This window comes from Mobula hypostoma, chromosome 2, assembly GCF_963921235.1.
Source record: "Mobula hypostoma chromosome 2, sMobHyp1.1, whole genome shotgun sequence".
Taxonomy (NCBI): Eukaryota; Metazoa; Chordata; class Chondrichthyes; order Myliobatiformes; family Myliobatidae; genus Mobula; species Mobula hypostoma.
The window spans coordinates 68,771,649-68,795,031 of record NC_086098.1 but is presented as its reverse complement, the minus strand read 5'-3'; the positions used below and the strand labels follow the sequence as shown (position 1 = coordinate 68,795,031).

Sequence of the window (23,383 nt, the reverse complement as noted above, 5' to 3'; positions counted from 1 at the left end):
TTACAACTGTGATCACCTTCTAACTGTGACTCAGTAACGTTCAGAACATCATACCTGCCAATTTCTAACTTACATCATATACTGTGTGCCTTCAATTATCACTTTTTCACCTTCCTTTACAATTCTGTCTCCATTTGGCCCGAAGTTAAATTCTCATCCCTTTCTCAACTGTGTCTTTTCTTTATTCTGGAGACTTCCATAAACTCCCTTACACTCTCCTGCTAGATCCATACTTTCCCCAAGTTGTTGAACCCCACAACCCAACCATTTAATTTAAATCCATATCCACAACCTCAGTTATGCAATTCACTCAAGCCCTGATCCCAGTATGGTTCAGGTATGGCTCATCGTTTTGGAACAGCTCCCTCCTTCCCCAATACAGGTGCCAATGTCTCATGAATTCAAACCCACTTATACCACACCACATGTTGCTCACCAATTAACCACATGGCTCAATAACAATCCAGAAACGACTACCGTTTTGATTTTGCATTTTAATTTAACCCCTAGCTGCTCAAATTTCCTCAGCAGAACCCTTTCCTTATTCATTGTTGATACCCGATGTACGACGACAACTGAATCTTTCTCCTTCCACTCCTAATTCCTCGGCAAGTCAGATGATGAGATGTCCCGAACATGGGCACCAGACTGACAACACAGCCTTGGGGGCTCTCAATTTTTATGACCGAGAATTATGCTTATTCCTCTGACTGTACTATCCACAATTACAACATTTATCCTCTCTTCCCCTGTTGGATGTGTTCCTAACTAAAGTAACATAGTTCAGTTACTCATCCTTCCTATAACCTCCACAATTGCCTCATCTCACAGGCAGCAACAATCTCAGCCCTGCTGGCCAAGCTCCTCCAGCCTATTTGCCTCACTGAGCTCAGTCTCAGCCTTGTGGCTGGCTACAGACCAAATTTCAAGTAGTTATTCCAGTGAGTGTGACTGCCTTCTGAAACAATGTATCCAGGTAAAACTTCCCCTCCCTGATGCACAGTATTTGAAGCTCAGATTCTAAGTCATCAATTTTGAACCCGAATTTCTTGAGGCAACCAACACTTATTCGAGACGTGGTCATGAGAAACTTCAATAGGGTTCATCAGTTATCACATCATGCAGCTGCAACACAATACCCGATCCTACATCCCTATTTTATTTAATTAGTTGTGAATCATGCATCTTTTTAGTAAACTACTATGTAAAAAAAAAACTTACAGGCTACTCAGCTGTGCCTTCTTGCCAAAGCCTCAAGACTCCTACACTGGCTCACTCACACAATGGCAGATGCAAAATGCCTCCATGACCTTGGCTTCTACCTCTTCTCATTGATCTCCTAAGCCAACGTCTCATTTCCCCCATCTAACCATCTCCACTAGCAATATGTTTGCTCTGCTTAAACTTCACTTCTTTTTATTAGGACAAGAGAAACTTACGTAAAATGGGACTTTCTCTTTTGAATGTTTCCTGCTGTCACACAGATCTCACTCTTGACATAGAAGCTGTCTGATGGACTATGTGTTTCCAGAAGTTTAAACCTTGGACAATAGTTATGCTTAAAACAACTGCAGATTTTTTTAAAATCTTCTTTTCTCCCTTCTGTATGTGGCATCTGGTAATGAACATGTTCCTTATTCAGCTTCCCTAAATTACAAAACTGACTGCACTTGAAATATTTAAAATGTATTGGAAAGCTGTCATTATGGAAAGGCATTTCAGAATTACAAATACTCTTTTTCTGTCCTCCTGTAAAACAAAAGCATCATTTACTCTTAATGAGAAAACCACAGAGAAACAAAATGAAAACAGAAAGGTCCAATGAAGCATCTTTGATCTGAAACTATGCTTCTCTTCGCTCAGATGCAGCCTAACTTGCTGAGTAGTTTCAACATTTTTCTGTTTTTATTTTAGTATGTCTTGCATCTGGAGTTCATAGTTTTCAAATCATGGTGGGAACTGTGTTTCAAATTAAAGTGCACCTTGCTCTCAAATAAATCCCAGCATATTATTTAAAACATAGAACAATACAGCTCAGGAACAGGCCTTTCAGCCCATAATGCTGTGCAGTACCAATTAAATTCGTAATCAAATGGTCAACTATACTAATCCCTTCTCTATACAATGCCCATGGCCTTACACTTCCCTCATTAATCTGCATTTCTGATTTGCGATCTCATTTGAAATTACACTCTCCCACCTTAAATGCATGCCTTTTGGTAATAGACATTTCAACCCAGGGAAAAAAAAGATACTGTATATTCTATCTATGCCTCTCAGTCACAAAAACCTGTATCAGATCTCCCATCAGCTTCCACTATTCCAGAGAAAACAGCCCAGGTTTGTCCAATCTCTCATTATAGAATATGCCTTCTAAATCAGGCAGCATCCTGGTAAACCTCTTCTGAAATCCCTCCAAAGCCTCAACATCTTTCCTATAATGGGGTGGCCAGAACTGTACTCCAGATGCAGTCTAACTAGAGTTTTATAAAGCTGTGACATAACTTCCTGACTTTTGAACTCAGTGCCTTAAAGGCAAGCATGCCACAAGTCTTCTTAACCACCCCATCAACTACAGTAGTCACCTTCAGGGAGCTATGAACTTGGCCCTGAGATTCTTCTGCTCATTAACACACAAGGGTCTTGGTCTTAGCAGTATACTGTCTCATCACATTTGACCTACCAAGGTGTAACACTTCACATTTGGCTGGATTAAACTCTGTCTGCCATTCCCCCCCCCCCCCCATATCTGTAACTGATCTATATCCTGCTGTATTCCTTGCCAGTCTTTTACACAATACACAACAAATCTTGGTATCATATGCAAACTTTACTAACCCACCTTTCTATACATACATCCAGGTCATTTATATACATCACAAACAGCAAAGGTCCCAGTACAGATCGATGCAGAACACTTAGTCATAGACGTCCATCTAGAATAAGTCCCTTCAACCACTACCTTGTCTTCATAAAGGCAAGCCAATTTTGAATCCAAACAGCCAATTCACCATGGACCATGCATCTTAATTTTCAGGATGAAACTTCCATGAGGGTCATTGTTAAACACCTTACTAAAATCCATGTAGACAACATTCATAGCTCTATCTTCAACAATCACCCTTGTCACCTTGTCAGAATTCTCAATCAAGTTAGTAAGACATGATTTGCCCCGCATGAAGGCATGCTGGCTCTCCCTAATAGGCTATGGTTTTCCAAATGTTCATATATTCTATCATTAGTAACGCTCTCCAGTAACTTCCAGAGAATGAAGTGGTTCCCCAGTAGTTTCCAGGATTATCCCTTGTCCCCTTCTTGAATAATGGAACATTAGCTACCCGCAAGTCCGACGAGACCTCATCTGTGACTAGAAAGGACATGAAAATATTGGTCAAGACCCAGCAATCTCTTCTCTCGCCTCTCAGTAACCTGGGGGATACCCCATCAGGCCCTGGGGACTTATCCACCTAATGGGTCTTTAAGAGACCCAACACTTCTTTACCTTGAAATGGCTGAACATATTACTCTTAACACCAATCTCCTTATACCCCACATCCTTCTCCTTGGTAAATACGTGTGTAGAGTATTCTTCAAGGGGCTCACCCACATACTCTGCATCTATGCACATGCTGCCCACTCCCCTTCATCCTCTCTCCATAGTTTTTCTCTTGGTCTTGGTGTATTCATTGAATGCCTTAGGAGTCCTAATTGCTGGACTTTTTATGGCCCTTCCTAATTCCTTTCTTGAGTTTTTTCTGACTTCTTATAATCCTTAAGGGCTCTGTTTGATTCCAGCTTCTTAAGTTGAATACGTTTTTCCCTTTTCTTGATTAAATTTATCACTTCTCTCAGCAACCAAACAAGGTCCTCTTACCTTGCCATCCTTGTCCTTCTTTCTGAATGGAACATACCCATCATCTACTCTGCGCAATTGCTCTTTAAGCACCACCCACATGTCAGATGTGGACTTGCCAAAAAAACAGCTGTTCCAAATTAACTCTTCCTGGCTCCTTCTCAATGCTCTTGTAATGTGCCCTGCTCCAGTTGAATGCTCTCCCCACAACATCCATACTTATCCTTATCGATAGCCATCTTAAGGAGTTGTGGTCACTGTTCCCAACTGCTCACCTACAAAAAGGCCAGTCACCAAGCCAGGCTCATTACTCAATGCCGGGTCGAGTACAGCCCATCTTGTTTGACCAGTGACAGACTGATGCAAGAAACCCTCTTGCATTCACCTAACAAATTCTGCCTCATCTAAACCTCTTGCACTAAGAAGGTCCTAACTTATATTAAGAAAGCTGAAGTACCCCGAGACAACAAACCTATTGTTTTACACCTTTCCTTAATCCGTGTGCAGATCTGTTCCTCAATGTCCTGATGACTATTGGGCGATGAGGGGTCTGTGGTACAATCCCAGATGATTGCACCTTTCCTATTTTGAGTCCTTCCCATAAAACTCAGCCCTCCATTATGTTCTCACAGAGTGCAGCTGTGATATTGTTTCTGATTAGCAGTGCAACTCCCTCCTACACATTTAACCTCCCTCTCTACCTTTTCTAAAACAATTAAAACCCTGGCACATTAAGCACACAGTCCTGTCCCTCTCTCAACCAAATCTCTGAAATGGCCACAACATCACAACTCTATGTACTGATCTGTGCTCTGTTTATCACCTTTATCCATAAAACTCCTAGGATTAATATTCACACACTTCAAACTATCCTTTACATTGTTTCGCTTTGGCCTGTTTTACTGGCCCTGATATCTACTTTCCTCCCCATCTCTCCACTTTCTGATCTGGTTCTCTGGTTGCATCCCCCTGCCAAACTAGTCTAAATCTTCTGAAGTAGCACTGGTGAACCTCCTGGCCAGTATATTAGTTCCTCCCCACTTCAGGTACAAACCATTCCTCTTGTACAGGTCACTCTGCTCCAGTCCAGGTTCTAATGATCAAAGAACCTGAAACTCTACCCCTTACACTAGTTCCTCAGCCACTATTCACCTGTATAATCATCGTATTCCTGCTCTGACTAGCACACTATAAAACTAGCAGGCCAAAGTGCACCATGACCTTTGACTGCTCATACACCACCCCTCCCCCGAGAATATTCTGCGGCCACTCAGAAATTCTGGACCCTGGCAACACACCATCCTGGTGTCTCTTTCTTGGCCACAGAACCCTCTGTCCATCCCCCTAACTATCGAGTCTCCTATCACTATCAATCTGCCTGAATTTACCCATCCCTGCTGAATCTCAGAGCCAGCCACAGTGCCACCAGCCTGGTTGCTGCTGCTGTGCCCTGATAGGTTATCTGGCTCCTCCCAGCAGTGTCCAAAGGGGTATACATGTTGCTAAGGGGAATGCTCACTGGTGAACCCTGCACTGACTGGTTACACCCCTTACTTCTCCTCGTGCTCACCCATCTATCTGAAGCTTGCATTCTGAGTGTGACCACCTCAGTAAAAGTCTCATAAGGGTTTCAGCCTTCTGAATGGTCCTAGGTACGTCCAGCACCAGACCAGGAGCTCCAGTTCCTTGACCAGGTCAGTCAGGAGCTGAAACTGGGTACACTTCCTGCTGATGTATTCAGAGAGACTACTAGTTGCAATGCAGTCCCATATCTTACAGGATGCTCTTGCCTGCTGCCCACCTGTGCCTCCCCCTTTCAAGCCAAAGCCTCAGTTCTCCATTCCAACAATGGCCACTCGGCATAAACCTTGCTTCTTTTTACTGGGTCAAACTGACCCCCAACAAGACTTGTGGTTTTTAACTGGCTCCTGCTCTCTCACTTGCTACTTCAAAGTATGGCTCGCTCCCAATGAGACTTGTTTCAACCCAAGCAAGGCTGCAGGACCGTATGGTGTCAGTACCAGGGTGCTCAAAGCCTGTGCCCCTCAGCTATGTGGAGTATTTCGCCATGTCTTCAACCTGAGCCTGAGGCTCCGGAGGGTCCCTGTGCTGTGGAAGACGTCCTGCCTCGTCCCTGTGCCGAAGACACCGCGCCCCAGCGGCCTCAATGACTACAGACCGGTGGCATTGACCTCCCACATCATGAAGACCCTGGACAGACTTGTTCTGGAGCTGCTCCGGCCTATGGTCAGGCCACACTTAGATCCCCTCCAGTTCACCTACCAGCCCCGACTAGGAGTTGAGGATACCATCGTATACCTGCTGAACCATGTCTATGCCCACCTGGACAAGCCAGTGAGCACTGTGAGGGTCATGTTTTCTGACTTCTCCAGTGCGTTCAATGCCATCCGCCCTGCTCTGCTGGAGGAGAAGCTGACAGCGATGCAGGTGGATGCTTTCCTGGTGTCATAGGTTCTTGATTACTTGACTGGCATACCACAGTACGTGTGCTCGCAACACTGTGTGTCCGACAGAGTGATTAGCAGCACTGGGGCTCCACAGGGGACTGTCTTGTCTCCCTTTCTCTTCACCATTTACACCTCGGACTTCAACTACTGCACAGAGTCTTGTCATCTTCAGAAGTTTTCCGATGACTCTGCCATAGTTGGATGCATCAGCAAGGGAGATGAGGCTGAGTACAGGGCTACGGTAGGAAACTTTGTCACATGGTGTGAGCAGAATTATCTGCAGCTTAATGTGAAAAAGACTAAGGAGCTGGTGGTAGACCCGAGGAGATCTAAGGTACCAGTGACCCCTGTTTCCATCCAGGGGGTCAGTGTGGACATGGAGGAGGATTACAAATACCTGGGGATATGAATTGACAATAAATTGGACTGTCAAAGAACACTGAGGCCGTCTACAAGAAGGGTCAGAGCCGTCTCTATTTCCTGAGGAGACTGAGGTCCTTTAACATCTGCCGGACGATGCTGAGGATGTTCTACGAGTCTGTGGTGGCCAGTGTGATCATGTTTGCTGTTGTGTGCTGGGGCAGCAGGCTGAGGGTAGCAGACACCAACAGAATCAACAAACTCATTTGTAAGGCCAGTGATGTTGTGGGGATAGAACTGGACTCTCTGACGGTGGTGTCTGAAAAGAGGATGCTGTCCAAGTTGCATGCCATCTTGGACAATGTCTCCCATCCACTACATAATGTACTGGTTGGACACAGGAGTGCATTCAGCCAGAGACTCATTCCACCGAGATGCAACACTGAGCGTCATAGGAAGTCATTCCTGCCTGTGGCCATCAAACTTTACAACTCCTCCCTTGCAGGGTCAGACACCCTGAGCCAATAGGCTGGTCCTGGACTTATTTCCTGGCAATTTATATATTACTATTTAACTATTTATGGTTTTATTACTACTTAATTATTTATGGTGCAACTGTAATGAAAACCAATTTCCCCCGGGATCAATAAAGTATGTCTATCTATCTATTTTAAATGGCTCCCACTCTGCTCAGTTCCCACACTCTCACTCACGACTTCAAAGTATGACTCACTCCCAATGATTTCTAGTACTTTCTTGCTGACGACAGCCTTCTCCATGAAAATACTGCTGTGAGCTGCTGGTGTTTTCTTATACATCATTCTGGTGAAGGGGCTCCCAACCTTTTTCATGCCATGGACCCCTACCATTAACCGAGAGGTCCATAGGCCCCAGGATGGCAAACCCTGCTCTAGTGGAAGTAACAAAAAATATGCAAAGCAGTCACTCCCCAAATTCTGCAGGGAGCGCTCATGGAGTGAGGTCATCTCTCTGGCTTCGCTCCAATCCCATTATCCTTTTTAACCTATGATCTCCTTGATTTAATCAACTTTAAGTACACCAGAAGACTTACTTTATCTCTCTGACTTACTGATTAATTGATTTCCTTTTGTCAACTGCAACTTTTGAGCTTAAAGAAATGAGTACGAGATCTAAAACCAAAGATGGGAAAGACGCTGATGGGAACGGAGGAAAGAAGAAAGGTGACTCTAAACAAACAGAATTAATTTACAAAGTTATGATGAAGTGTTTGGAGGAAATGTTTGAGCAGCATCGGATAAAATTATCTGAAAGTTTAACTGCTCAATTTGAACAACATCGTCAAAGCCTCAATGAAGATTTAAAATCAATCACAGATTCTTTGAAATCCCTGAATTCTGATGTTCAAAAACACGATGCAAAAATTTCTGAGCTGGATACTAAATCTCAGAAGACGGATACAAAAGTTGAGATCTTAGAGAAGAATCTAGCTTCGACTACTAAACAGCTCCAACAACTTAAATCCAAAGTTATTGATCTTGAGAATCAATCGAGAAGACAAAATTTACGTTTAATTGGCTTACCCGAGGACGTTGAGGTTGGAGATCCTGCAATATTCTTTGCTCAACTTTTAAAGGATTCGTTCGGTTCAGTTTTTCCCAACGATCCTCCATTACTTGACTGCGCCCATCGTATACCGTGGATAAAGTCAGCAGCGGCTGTTTCCAAACCCAGACCAGTTATTCTTCGTTTCCATTATGTTAATGTTAAAGAACAACTTCTCCAGACCGCTCGTCGACAAGGGATGATCAAGTATCGTCAGCATTCCTTCAGGCTAGTTCAAGACTACAGTCCTGAAGTGATGAAGGAACGATTGACTTTTAAACCTTTAATGTCGGAATGCTATCAAAAAAATCTCAAACCGGCACTATTGTACCCTGCACGACTCAGAATCTCTCTTCCCGATGGTAATCGTCGTGTCTTCCATTCTACAACTGCCGCTCGAAGCTTTTTGGATGATAATTTCCCATCTGATACAGACACCCTCTCTTAATCTGTGTCGGGTGCTTCCAGCACCAATTTTTTTTCTCTCTGGTGTTTTTCTTCAAAATAAACCTTCTACTACTGTGCAATGAAGGTTTTTATAAGTCTAAGATTTTTGTTCTTTGTTTATTACTATAGTGATTATTCTATAACTTATATAGAATATTTATCTCCTGTGAATAACATCATTTTCCCTTAGTTAACCTTTTGTTTTAACTTTTCCTTTTTCGTTATTACTAATGATCCGATCCAACGGTCATTTGTAGTTATATGTTTCCTATTTTTGGTTTTTGCATAATTAAAATGGCAACTTGTCTTTCTTTTTGTATAATCTCCTTTGTTTTTTTTCGGGATGCCATGCTCTTTTGCTTCTTCTTTCCATAACCCATTTTTCTTCTTTTGGAAGCGATTTTTTATTTACTCGCTTATAATTAACTAATTATATGTACTGACACTGTTTTTTTTATTTCATAATGTATTAGTCTTCCGGAGGTCACTTATTTAACATATATTTTTGGAGTTGCCCCCTGCAGAAATGGGGTTAAAGTTAGTATTAGTGTTTTCTTCAGCTTTCTCTGGCTTAGTTCGGGGTTCTACTTGGGGTTGGGGGAGGGGGTTGTCTTTTTCTTTTCTAATTTTTTCTATTGGGCTGATTCAGAACTACAAAGATGTCTGCAGTGTCGAGATTTCCGGTTCCTCTCTAATCATGTATTCCTCTTCCGATTTCATGAGCTCACATTATGGTTAACCCCTTACTTACCAAAGGGTTAATTTTCAGTTATGGCTCATACTATTAATTTTGTCTCTTGGAATACAAATGGTTTAAACCATCCAATAAAACGGAAAAAGATTTTCAAAGTGTTCCAAAGACTGAATGCTCATATTATTTTTGCACAAGAGACTCATGTAAGGAAAGAGGACAATCAACGCTTCTTTAAGTTTTGGAAAAAACAACAATACCATTCAAATGCTCAAGCCAAAATTAAAGGCGTTTCAATTTTTATTGATCCCTCAATTACATTTATTCATCAAGACATTATTTCAGATCCTAATGGCGGATTTCTGTTAATTACTGGGGTACTTTTTAATAAAAACGTCGCTATGGTTAATGTTTACGCTCCGAATGTGGATTATCCTGAATTCTTTAAACACTTACTCACTTCCTTTCCTAATTTAAACGAGTATATGTTGATAATGGGCGGTGATTTTAATTTCTGTTTGAATCCCATGTAAAACAGATCCATAGGTAGTCCGGCTTTACCGAATAAGTCGGCTATTATTATTAACTCTTTTATGTTGGATTCTGGGATTTCAGAAATTTGGAGATTTCTACATCCAAATGATAAGGAATTCTCCTTTTTTTCACATGTACATCGTTCTTTTTCCCGAATTGATTATTTCCTGATTGACTCTCGTTTGATTCCATATGTAGTTGATTGTAATTATGACATTATTGCTATTTCAGATCATGCTCCAATGAAATTTTCCATCAAGTTAATGGATACCTTTTGTACTAGCAGACAATGGCGATTTAACCCTATTTTGCATCAAGATCAGGACTTTGTCAAATTTATAAAGGAGCAGATTGATTTCTTCTTTTCAACTAATACTACGGAAGAAGTTTCCAACGGAACTGTTTGGGACGCCTTTAAAGCTTATATCCGTGGTCAGATTATTTCCTATTCGGCTGGTTTGAAAAGACGTATTAACAATGAAATACTTCTGTTGGTTGATAAAATTAAAGAAGTCGATAAAAAATATGCTATTTCTCCCAGTAAGGAGCTGTACAAACACAGAGTTGAACTCCAATTGGAACATAGCTTATTATTAACATCCTCGATCGAAAATCAATTAATGAGAACTAGAAGTGATTTTTATATTCATAGCGATAAATCGGGTAAATTACCGGCTAACCAATTGAAATTTGATTTGGTTAAACGTCAAATTACTAAGATTCGCAAACAGGATGATACTTTCACAGTTGATCATGTTGGGATAAACCAAACCTTTCAAGAATTTTATACCTCTTTATATCACTCTGATCTTCCTCATGATTCTAATTTCATGCATGATTTTTTATGTAAATTGAGTTTTCCGAAACTATCACCCGAAAATTGCCTATCATTAGAAACTTCCATTTCAGAGGAAGAAATAATAACTGCAATCTCATCATTGAATTCCGGTAAAGCACCCGGTCCGGATGGGTTTACAGTGGAATTTTTAAAATTTTTTTCCTCCATTCTTTCTTCTAAGTTGTCTAGAATATTCAAGGAGCAATCAGTTTAGGTAAATTACCACAATCGTTTTATGAAGCCTCTATTTCCTTAATTCTTAAAAAGAATAAAGATCCTACTGATTGTGCATCATACAGACCGATATCTCTTCTGAATGTAGACTCTAAAATTTTTTTCAAAAATTCTAGCAACTAGACTGGAGAAGGTGTTACCTCAAATTATTTCCATGGATCAAACCGGATTTATTAAAAATCGCTATTCATCCTTTAATATTAGGAGGTTAATGAATATTGTTTACACCCCCTCATTTACTACCCCGGAATGTATAATCTCATTAGATGCTGAGAAAGACTTTGACAGAGTTGAATGGCCTTATTTATTTAATGTTCTTGAGAAATTTAATTTTAATTTGACATTTATATCTTGGATTAAATTGTTATATTACTCCCCGGTAGCCTCAGTTTGTACAAATAATTATAGATCTCCTTTTTATTGTCTTTTTGGTGGTACTAGGCAAGGTTGCCCTCTTAGTCCTTTGCTATTCAATATTGCTCTTGAACCTTTAGCAATTGCTATTCGTGACTCGCCAAATATTGTTGGTATTACCCGTGGAAACGAAATACATAAATTATCATTATATGCAGGTGATTTGTTGTTACACATCTCTAACCCGGAGAAGTCAATTCCTGCTATCCTAGATCTGTTAGCTCAATTTAGTAACTTCTCTGGTTACAAATTGAATCTTAGTAAGAGTGAATTACTCCCTTTAAATAAGCATGTACCTATTTATGGATGTTTACCATTTAAATTGGTTACTGATTCATTTATATATTTAGGGATAACAATTACGAAAAAGTAAAGATTTATTTAAAGCTAATTTTTTACCTTTAATTGATCAGATTAAACTTTATTTACCAAATGGTCCCCAATCTCTTTGTCTTTGATTGGTCGGATTAATGCTATTAAGATGATCATTTTGCCCCAATTTTTGTATATATTCCAATCGGTTCCAATTTTCATCCCAAAATCTTTTTTTGATAACGTAGATTCAAAAATTTCCTCATATATTTGGCAGAATGAAAATCCTAGGTTAGGTAAAAGGTATCTACAGAAATCTAAAAAGGAGGGGGGGCTCGCCCTCCCGAATTTTAGATTCTATTATTGGGCAATTAATATTCGATATTTAAAATTTTGGTTACAAGATTTGGACGCATCTTTAAACCCTCATTGGGTAAATCTTGAATCTAATTCATTACAAGGGTTTTCCTTGGGTTCGGTTTTAGGAACTTTACTTCCTTTTACTTCTTTTAACTCATATAAACAAATGAACAACCCAATAGTTAAGCATACTTTACGTATATGGTTTCAATTCTGAAGATTTTTTGGGTTTAATCAATTTATTCTAGCAAGTCCCATTATATCAAATTTTCTTTTTCAACCTTCCACGATGGATCAAGCTTACTTTGATTGGAAAACCAAAGGTATAATATCTTTTCGCGATTTATTCTTGGATAACTGTTTTAAGTCTTTTGATCAACTCTCTAATAAATATAACTTACCCAGATCTCACTTTTTTAGATATCTACAGATTAGAAACTTTTTAATTACTGTCTCTCCTAATTTTCCACACCCATATCCAATGGACACTTTGGAAAAAATCTTAGATTTAAATCTCTCTCAGAAAAGTGTAGTAGCAATTATATATAATATAATTATGAATCTATGTCCTGATGCTTCTAATAAAATTAAAGCTGACTGGGAAAGAGAACTTGAGATTAATATACCGACTGAAAAATGGGAAAAAATTCTTCAGTTGGTGAATTCATCCTCTGTATGTGCTAAGCATAGGTTGATACAGTTTAAAGTAGTGCACTGGGCTCATATGTCCAAAGATAAACTATCTCGTTATTACTCTTATATTAACCCAATATGTGACAGATGTCATTCCGAGATAGCTTCTTTAACCCACATGTTTTGGTCATGTCCCTTGCTGGAGAAATATTGGAAAGATATTTTTGATATTATTTCAACCGTCCTAAACATAGACTTACAACCTCATCCAATTACTGCTATCTTTGGACTACCAATGATAGACTTAAATAATTTAACCTCTTCATCACGAAGGATGATTGCATTTCTTACTTTAATAGCTGGAAGGTCCACTTTGTTGAATTGGAAAGAGATTAACCCTCCTACTGTATTTCATTGGTTTTCACAAACTATGGTGTGTTTGAATTTGGAGAAAATTAGAAGTGCAGTTTATGACCCTTCCATTAAGTTTGAAAAAACTTAGAGGCCATTCATTCAGCATTTTCATTTGATGTAATTTGATCATTTCCAAACTTGTTTTATCTCTCTGTACTGTTGTTGGAGGGGAATGGAGTCGTCGACACTAAGGTTTTCTTCTTTTCCATTTTTAAGTTGTTAGTTTTGCCCAAGTCTTTTAGTTTAGTTGATTAATTTTGTTTTTCTTTGGGGATGGGGGTTTGCTTTTTTTTGTTTTGTTTTTTTTTCTTTTTCATGTTTTTTTTCCAGTTTTTTTTTGCTTTGTATTATCCGTGGTTAGTTCTACATGTTTGGGAGCTTTGTTAATTTACACTACTTGGTTTTGCAATTACTTTTTTTTTAAGTGTAACAATATATCTCCTACTATTTGTATTATTGCTATGTTTTGTTTCCGTATTTTGAAGTTAATAAAAGGATTGAAAAAGAAAGCAGTCACTCCCAGGGAAGAAAGGTAGACTGTTTTTAACTCTGCATTGGTTGCAAGTGTTGATGAAGTCTTCTGGACATCAGTCACATTTTAAAAACTTAGAATGTTAAAAATCGAAGAACAATTTTCTGACTTACAGACACAATACTAATGGTTTAAACTGTTCACCTCCTAGGGCAGACAAACTGACTGCATCATTAAAAACTACCACTTTCATGAAAGGGTAGTTAGCTAGCTGATCATGCCTACTAACTTGAACAGGCAACAAATGTGCAAAGCCAATGCAAAATTTAAAATGCTCGCGATACTGGGGAAAATATTAAAAGGTACAGCAATATAAATGAACTACTAAGGTCCTCAACTAGAACCAATTCTGTTCTCTGCAGGTTTCTAGAAATTTTGCACATTAATGACATGCATCACAAGGCATCATTGTATTTCAGGAGCTAACTTAAATTGTGTTGTCTGTAACCCACTCAGTTAAATTGACAATGTGCAATTTCCATTCTGTGTGGGGGAAAACGATGAGTAGTATGTTATATATACACAAGAGGTTTCATGATTTCCAGTTATGCAATGTACAATTACAATGATTTTGTTTTTGTGATCTCTTCTGGAAACCACATGTATAAGGGTATCATACTTCCTAGAAAAGTATGACATTGACAATATTTTGTGTCACAAATTAAGTTCTCATTTATACAAAAGATCCTTTCAATGTAAAATAAAAATGGCGTTTCTATTATCCTCACAGTTACAGAAGCTTAGGCACATAAATAATTTATTTTTCAAGTTTAGCTGTAAATTCCATTTGGTACTTGGTACCTACCTTGGTACTTCACCAAATTACACCAAAAAAAAACTTATTACTGCACGTCTTCATTGATGACATTCCAAACCCCGTATCTACATATGTAGTGTGCACTTCTATTATGACTATTTTCATGTCATAACATTTAACAATGCTTAAGAATTGTTTTCCAAAAGAATATTTTGCAGAAGTAATTTTGGAATTTGTATTTTTCCCAAAACGCAGTTTGTTTGAAGACAATTGTCCATCAAAAAAAAGACCACCTGCTTAAAAAGGGATATTCTGCAGCAGAGAGAAAAGCTGGGGTTCATTATTACAGATGACAGAAACAATTGCAGGGATACTGGCAATACATTCCAAATCAGCAGCTCAAGTACTACTGCAACTAAAACAAGCAACTTGGACAGCAGTCATTATTTCTGTGGAAAACTAAGTCTATGCCAAACATCCAAGTGGAGCTCAGATACTGTGGAAACAGAAAGCCCTCGTGACCACTTTTCATCCAAGTAATCCTATCATATAAAGCCAGAACAAGATGTCATTCCTGTTCAAGGTCATCAGTATGTTCCACAATATATTCATCAATATATTCAGAGGAATACCAGAGTTCAGCAAAACATTTTTTTCTAGAACTTCTTTATAACTTCTGCATGAAAATCTCTCATTCGGTCACTGGCCGTTTGAATCCAGTTCAAAAGCTTTCACATATAGTGACTTCTGCGTGAATGCTTTGAGTCACTTCTCCAATCTCTTTCCACTCACCTTGCTAATTCCACTCAGTGTCCAAACAAATATATGCTATTTTTGCTCTCCATGAACGGGTGTTTTTTTTCCCCTCCAGTGACCCTGACCATATGCAAAAAGGAGCTTCAGTGGTCTTGGTGAAGGCAGAGGTCATTGAGAACAGGTAAGTGTTACTGCAATAAATGCTGATATAATCAATGCAGTCTACTAGACTGATGGTGAATACCCTTAAATGGTTGGAATAGTATTCCAGGAAGAGAGGTTTAAGGTGGATGAAATTGGTCTGACCAGGTAATTGCTTCACTAGAGGGTTAAGTCACAATTAAAAGTTGGATGAGGCAGAATTTCTCCAGAGGATTTCACATTTTGAACAATTCTTCATCCAAAAGAAATTAGTCATAAGAATATTCCCACTTACAGCAGGGACCCCTCATGTCCTCCACCAACTTAAATAACTTCTAATTCCTCAGCCTCTGCGGCGAGATATTCACTATTGATGTCCAGTCTTTATACGCCTCCATATTCCTTAAAGGATGGTCTAAATGCTCTTTGCTCCTGTGTACAACAAGGATCCCTTCCACCAACACTCCCATCTGAACTTGTTTTTACTTTAAACAACTTCTCTTTTGACTCTTTTCATGTTCTGTAAATCAAAGGTGTAGCCATGGCCACCTTCGTATCACCCCAGCTATGCCTATTTCTTTGTTGGTTACGTGGAACAGTCCCTGCTCCAAACCTACCCTAGTACCACTCCACAACTTTCTCCATTACACTGATGATTATATTGGTGCTGCTTCTTGACTCGTGCAGAAATGATCAAATTTATCACTTTCACCACCAACTTCCATCCTGATCTCAAAATAACAAGACCAATTCTGACATCTCATTACTTTCACGATCTTACTGTCGCCATTAAGGAGGCAAACTCTCCACTGACATTTACAATAAACTCACCGTCTACCCTGCTAACACTGGAAAACAAAGACTTTGCTTTCTGAATATTTTTGGGTGTATCATAAGGATTTTGGGCTGATCATGAAAATCACCATGAAACTTCCCTATTATGCACCATTTTTTTAAAAAAATCACCAATATTCGTTACTACAATTCATAATTCATCAATTAAAATATTGCCCACAATGTAAGCCCAAAAGTTCTCTTTTCATCTTGTCCAGGCATGCCTGGCAACGCTTACGCAGAGCAGATGCTGCACAGGACAGGTTTTAGAAAGAGTATAAATTTCCGTGAAGAATTTTGTTATTTGAGACAGATGTTTCCCAGAATAACTGGTGCCAAGATTAAAGGTGGCATTTTTGTTAGTCCACAAATCAAACAGATCACCAATGACAGGCAATTCAAAGAACTTCTAGTGGGACTGGAGAAAAATCACATGGAAGGCATTCACGGATGTTGCTGAAAGTTTTCTTGGCAAGTACAGAGCACCAATCTACGTACAACATGCTTCAAGAGCACAAAACCATGAAGTGCAACATATCGATAAAGATTCATTTTCTGCATTCCAATTTGGACTTCTTCCCTGCAAATCTTGGTGCTGTCAGTGATGAGCATGATGAAAGGTCTCACCAGAACATTGCAGTCATGGAGAAACTGTACCAGGGCAACTCGAATCCATCAATACTTGCTGATTATTGGTGGACACTTAAGCAAGAAACCTCAGATACCAGGTACAAATGAAAATCATCTTGCATAATTTTCAATAAAACCTTGTTTTTCCAAATTCCTACGTGATATTAGTCTGAAATTATATTTGTGTTTAGCTTCAAGCGGTCTATCAAAAACAAAAAAATTCTAAGAAAACAATAATTTCAAAAAAGTGTGTTGTCCAGTGTTATTAGATTATACCTCTTCCCATCGTGTCTCTTATTCTTTCTCCTGTTTTCTCTGTCTCAGCTGCCTCTGCACTCTGGATGAAGCTTTCTCTTGCAGGACATCCAAATTGTTCACTTTTCAGGAATCATGCCCTCCCTTCTGGTTGGAGGCCTACTCACATCTCATCTGTCTCTTGCATTTCTGCTCCCATCTTGCCTCCTCCCAGACAGAACGGAGAAGAGCTCTCCTTATCCTTACCTTCCATCCTACGAGTGACTGCATCCATCATACTATCTTTCATTTCTGCCAGCTACAATTAAATCCAACCACCAGCTGCATCTTCTCCTCCCCACCCCCTTTTTGCCTTCCACAGGGAAGGCTCTCTCCATCACTCCCTGGTCCACTCCTCCCTCCACACCCATTACCTCTGACACTTTTCCCTGCTCTTGCAGTAAATGTAACACCGCCTCTCTCACCACCATTGAGGGAGTGAAAAAGTCCTTTCAGGTGTGGCAACATTTGCACGCATCACTTCCCACCTTGTCCACTGCATCTGGTGCTCCCAACATGGCTTCTCTACATCGTTGAGACTCAATGCACACTCAGCCACCATTTCACTAATATCCATGCTCAATCCACAATGGCCATTCCTTATTCCCGGTTGGAGACCATTTCAACTTCCCTTGTCATTCCCCACACTGATTTGTCCAACCTTCTCTACTGTCAGACCAATGCAAACTGGAGGACAATACATTATGTTCCACCTGGGCAGTCTACAACACAATGTTATGAATATTGATTTTTCCAATTTTAGGAAACACACTGTTTTTCCCCTCTCCCTGCCCCCTCCCCTTCTCCTTGTGATCTCCCAATTTTGTCCCCCTTCACACATCTTTGTCCATTGCGCCCACCTCCACCTGCCAATATCACACACGGAATGCAACCCCACCTCCTCTTTGGTTCCAACTATCGTTACCACTCCCTTTTCTTCTTATGGTTCCCATTCTAACCCCCGTAAACATATCAGAATCCTGCACTGATATTCCTGCTCATCTTCCTAGATTAACTATGAGGTAAAAACAAACAGACGGGGTCAAAATCCTCAGTTCAGACAAATGGGGCTATCTCATTGAAATATAAAAAATTCTTACAGTGCTCACGAATATAGCAGATGTTACCCCTGGCTAGAGTGAGAATGGAGAAATTTAAAGATTATCTGAGGGGTAATATTATTCCCCCCCAACCCCAAACAGGGTGGTGACTGTTCGGAATGAACAACCAGTGATCACAGTCTCAAAACAAGTGATATAAGAAAAAAATGATTTCACACAGATGATATTGAATCTTTGGAATTTTCCAGTCTTTCAGGACAGATCAGCTGTGTTTTGAATAATAAGGACATCACAGATATGGAAAATGGGATAGATGCAATATATCATCCCTGATCTTAATAAAATAGCAGAGCAAGTGTGACAGTTTATATACACATTCAATTTCCTGTCCCCTGATGCCATACTTTTTGTTATTATTTTCTGATTATTCCTCTGCCTTGGAAAATTACTTGGCTGTTGTGGATTGGAAGAAAATCTCCTCATGATTTTCCAGGAACCACATGGAGGGGTGGATCAGCTGGTCTTTCTTGTTTGCCTCTTCATGTTTGTTTACACTAATTATATCTGCAGTTGTTACAGAGAGAAAAAAACTTCTCCCTTTCAGAGAATATTTCCACAAACCCCCTACATAATGTTGAAGTAAACCTCATTCATTACAAGTTACACAGGATACTGCCAGATAACTACCCATTGAACCCCAGCACTACAGTACAGCATTTCATATCAATGGTTGAAAAGTTAAAACAAAATATCTTACAATAAAAGCGCAACAAAAAGACAGCAGATGGAAGGAAAGATGCAAACCCTATCTGAAGCAACCCTGGGTCAAGGGACGAATCCCAACGAAGAATCATTTTGCCTGATGACTCACAGATTTTTCAAATACTCAATTTTTTTCTCAAGCCTTCTACTTAGTGAAAAAAAATAACAGTCCACAAAACAGTGTCGTCAAACTCAGTTACATGCATATTAACCTTTTGCCCTCACCGGAATAAGAGCATCCATTTAAGTAAATTTATATTAAGTGAAACAGATTCTAGAGGATCCAAGAGGGCAAGGGGTTAAGAGCAAAAGAGGTAGACCAAAAACAGTAACATTGAAGACAGATTTACGAGGCAGATTCTTGTTCACTCAGTTTAAAAATAGTTTTCATACTGGATGATTTTAAACTATTAGGAGTTCTAAAACCTCGCCCAGAAGCAGATTGGTACAAGCAATATGTAAACCACAGAGGGACTGTAAAGTCCAGCGACTGCAGTATTATGCAGCTCTAGTTTGCTGGAAGTATTTCTTCCCGATTCAATAATTTTAACAGATTGTTAACGTCCTTCTAACGTAAGCCAGAAAGATGTGTTGGGGGGGGGGGGGGCGAGTCAATCGGCCAACTCCAAAGTAAATTCCATTACATACATCGCCATTGATTCATAATCAAAAGTGCCTGCAACTTTGTGCCATTTCAAACACCGTAATTTCAGCATTCTTGAGAAACAGCCACTTTTATTTTTTTTAAACTGCCCTCGGTCCAGTTAACGATAGTTTCCAGAGCACGGACAGAACATTACATTTTACACCACATAGAAAGGTTGCTCAGTGGGTTACATCGGAGTCAACGGAGCTAAGTACCTAACTGCAGGGTAACTCCAGCAGGCGGCTTTTAATAAGTTTTAGACCTTTGTCATTCATACTCAAGTAGTTTTCTTTTCGTGGAGTGTGTTCTTGTTATCCGTTCTCCTGCTTTTAAAATTAGATTTTTAGGTTACATGATAAAATATATTTAAGATCCTCTCTGACATGCGGAAAATGCTGCGAGCGGTTACATTCAGCATCATTATGCTCATCGCGCTATATCAATTACCTTTTTCTGATAAATGCATGAAAAGACTTTTTCAAACACCATATTCCAATCCTTCAGCAAAAACACAGTTCAAAAAGCTTTAAGTTTCGAGTTTGGCACTATAAAACAAAACCTTTCAATGCAGAGAATTTCACAGGTGCAGAAAAATATTCAAATGTCTACATCTAAACAAATGCTTTTAAATTAAAACTTTTGTAAAACTCTCCATTCTGTCTGCTCTCTGTAATAACGCTGAACCAAGTTGTGGTTTTAGATAAGAACGAGTTCCATTTGCTTCTAATCCCTCCGGCAAGGCAACAAAGCATTTTCTCTACCCTCTCCCTTAAAGAGTTGCAATCCCGCCGCTCCATACTCACAGGATTGTAGTTTGCGGGGAGACAGCAGGTATATTCTCCAGCATGAGATGCATGCACCTCACCGTTGTACGAAAGCAAAGGCAACGACTGGGGCAGGCAGTAACCCACGGCGGGAAAGCGACGAGAAAGAGCCATGCTATGGAGAGCAAAGATTGGGTTTTCCAGGGCATCGTCGCCGCTCTCACTCGCTCGTTCACACTTAATCCCCACCGCTTTTTGCAGAAATCCCTACACTCGCAAGAAGCGGCGGAGAACACTCCACCTCACAAAAGAACCCACCCCCGCAGCTCAACCAAGCCCAGCATTGTGACGTTTACTGATTGACAGTGAGCGAGTCCAGCGCAGTCAATCAGTGGGAAGAACGTCTGGCCGCAAGGTTTGGTTGTTCTCTACGGTGGCAAGATGCTGATTTGTCCTTTAACACCAATGTTAGGGCGGTGCAGGGCAGTGAGGGCCAACGGAGCTCCCAGCGGAGAAGGTGCCGTGCGCTCTGCTCGTCTCGGGCCACTTGTTCCCTCGCCTGTTTTTAGGAGTGAGTGCTTGCGTTTCTTTCAAGTGTCCTGGTCTTTGGGCTGGAACGGTAGTGTTAGAGCCGTGTGTCCCTTTATCCATTCCAATCATTGAAATCTGGCCACGTCTACGCTGAAGGATCAAGATCACGATTGCTAATGTCATTTCCAGTACACAAGTATAAAGAAGGGCTAAATAATTGTTACTCGGCTCCGATCCAACATATAAAAACACAATAAAATTAAAAATACAATAAAACACAATAAATATAAATACATAGTATGGATTATATGCATAGTTTGATTGTACATAAAGTTACGCGAGGTACAGGTGTGTCTACGTACGGTGACTGACAGGAATTGAGAAGTCGTGGTGGTGAATTGGGTTAGTGGGTGGAGGTGTTGATCAGCCTTACTGCTTGGGGAAAGTAACTGGTTTTGAGTCTGGTGGTTCTGGCATGGATGCTACTTTGCATCTCACCTCCCTAATGGGACTGGCACAAACAGTCCATGAGCAACGTGGGTGGAATCCTTCATGATATTCCTGGCCTTTTTCTGGCACCTTTCTTTATATAATAGGCTGGTGCCAGTGATGCATTGGGCAGTTTTGACTACCCATTGAAGAGCCTTCCTGTCCACCAAAGTGCAGTTTCTGTGTGATGCAACATGCCCTCCACTGTGCATCTTTCAAAGGTCCTGAATATTGATGTGCATAGTCCAGCTCTCTTCATTCTCCTCAGAAAGCAAAGGCATTGATGAGCTTTCTTGACTGTGTAGGATGTGTTTTGAGACCATGAGAGATTGTGTGGGATGTGTACTCCCAGAAGTTTGAAACTGCTAGCAGTTACCACTGTTGTGCTGCTGATGTAAAGAGGGGTGTGAGTGGAAATACCCGCCGAAGATTCCCAAATTTCATAGAGATGTTGACAGGAAGAAGGGAGGCAGAAATATGTTGTGCATATGGATGCAGAGAATGCATTTTAAATATACAATAAAAATTACATCATCTGCTATCCGATAGTTGGGCATCTGGTTCACCAAGTAAGGATTGTTGTGCTCTCTTCCCACTCAACAGACCTCAGATTCTCACACTCCCTTTCCACCCACTATGTTCTCAGATTCCATGCTCCTTTTAAACTCATCAGGTCCACATTCTTGCAATCTCCTTCAATAGGAAGCAGTTCTCGAACTCCCAACTCACCAGGGCCTCTTTTCCCACATTTCTTTTCCAACTCACCAGGGCCTCATTTTCCTATGCATCCAACTCGCCAAGACTCTGTTTCCCATTCCCCCTTTTCAACTCACCAGTGCTTGAGTTCTCATTCTCTCTCTCAACTCACTGAGCTGAGCTAACATTTCCTGTGTTCCCATTAAATTCACAGTGGCCCAGGTTTCCAAACTCCAATTTAACTCACTGGGGTCATATTCTTATTTTTTACTTAAAGATGCCATTCACTGTGTGAGACCTACCCTGGTTGATCCTACTGACATTCAACATTTGCATTAAATTCCATTTGCCATTTTTTAGCTCACTTTTCCAGCTGGTTGAGATCCCGCTGAAAGCCATGATAATCTTCCTTGCTGACCATTACACCACCAATCTTGTGTCATCCAAAAATTTACTGTATCAATTAACCACATTATCACATTGACAAACAACAATGGACCCAGCACCAGTCTCTGTGTGTGTGGAGGAGGACAGAGAGTGAGTCAGGCTATAGTGTGCTGGAATGAGAGGCTGGAGGAAGCTTACCAGATAGAAGGCCCTTCTGGCCCAATGCACCTATTTAACCCTAGTCAAATCACAGGACAATTTATGATTGTCCAATTAACCTGAAGTAATGTGTGCAGTTTGGGTCACCTACTTACAAGGTTGAAAGAGTGCAGAGAAAATTTGCAAGGATGTTGGTGTGTCTCGAGGACCTGAATCTCTGGAGTTTACAGAGAATGGTGTGAAAAACAAAAAAAAAATCCAGTGAATGGCAGTTCTGTAGCCGAAAGCACCTTGTAAATGAGAGAGGTCAGAGGAGAATGGCTCAACTGGTTCAAAGTGATAGGAAGGCGACAGTAATTTAAATAACCACACATTACAACAGTTATGTGCAGGACAGCATTTCTGAAAACACATGTCGAACCTTGAAACGGTTGGGCTACAGCAACAGTAGACAACCACACTGGGTTCCACTCCTGTGGCCATTTTATAAGGGACACTCTCATTCCTAATAAAGTGGCCATTGAGTATATTTAGAAAGGTAGCCTCGACTGCTTCCCTGGGCAGAGAACTCCACAGATTTACCACTTTCTGGGAAGAGCAGTTTCTCTTCATCTCCTAAGTCTGTAAACGTAGGGTTATGGTGAGGTGAGCAAGCTCAAGAGGGACGTGAGCGGCAACTTACAATCTGGTGGGTGCATGGAGGCAAGGTGGTAGAGGTGGTGTGACTGTGATTGTAGTGTTAGGGAATAAATATTTGGCCAGATGCATGGACAAGCCCTGCATGGCAAGTTGAGTGGGAGCC

General features: G+C 40.3%; 1 protein-coding gene across 2 annotated transcripts in view; it reads right to left on the bottom strand.

The window, feature by feature from the left end:
• Positions 1-20,627, bottom strand: part of LOC134340914 (peroxidasin homolog) — a 294,279-nt gene extending 273,652 nt beyond the window's left edge. For both annotated transcript variants that reach the window (XM_063038509.1, XM_063038513.1), the window contains exon 1: positions 20,359-20,627. In XM_063038509.1, coding sequence (XP_062894579.1) covers positions 20,359-20,528 — 170 coding nt within the window. In that variant the 5' untranslated portion in view covers positions 20,529-20,627. The remainder of the gene's footprint in view (positions 1-20,358) is intronic.
• Positions 20,628-23,383: the final 2,756 nt, after the last annotated feature.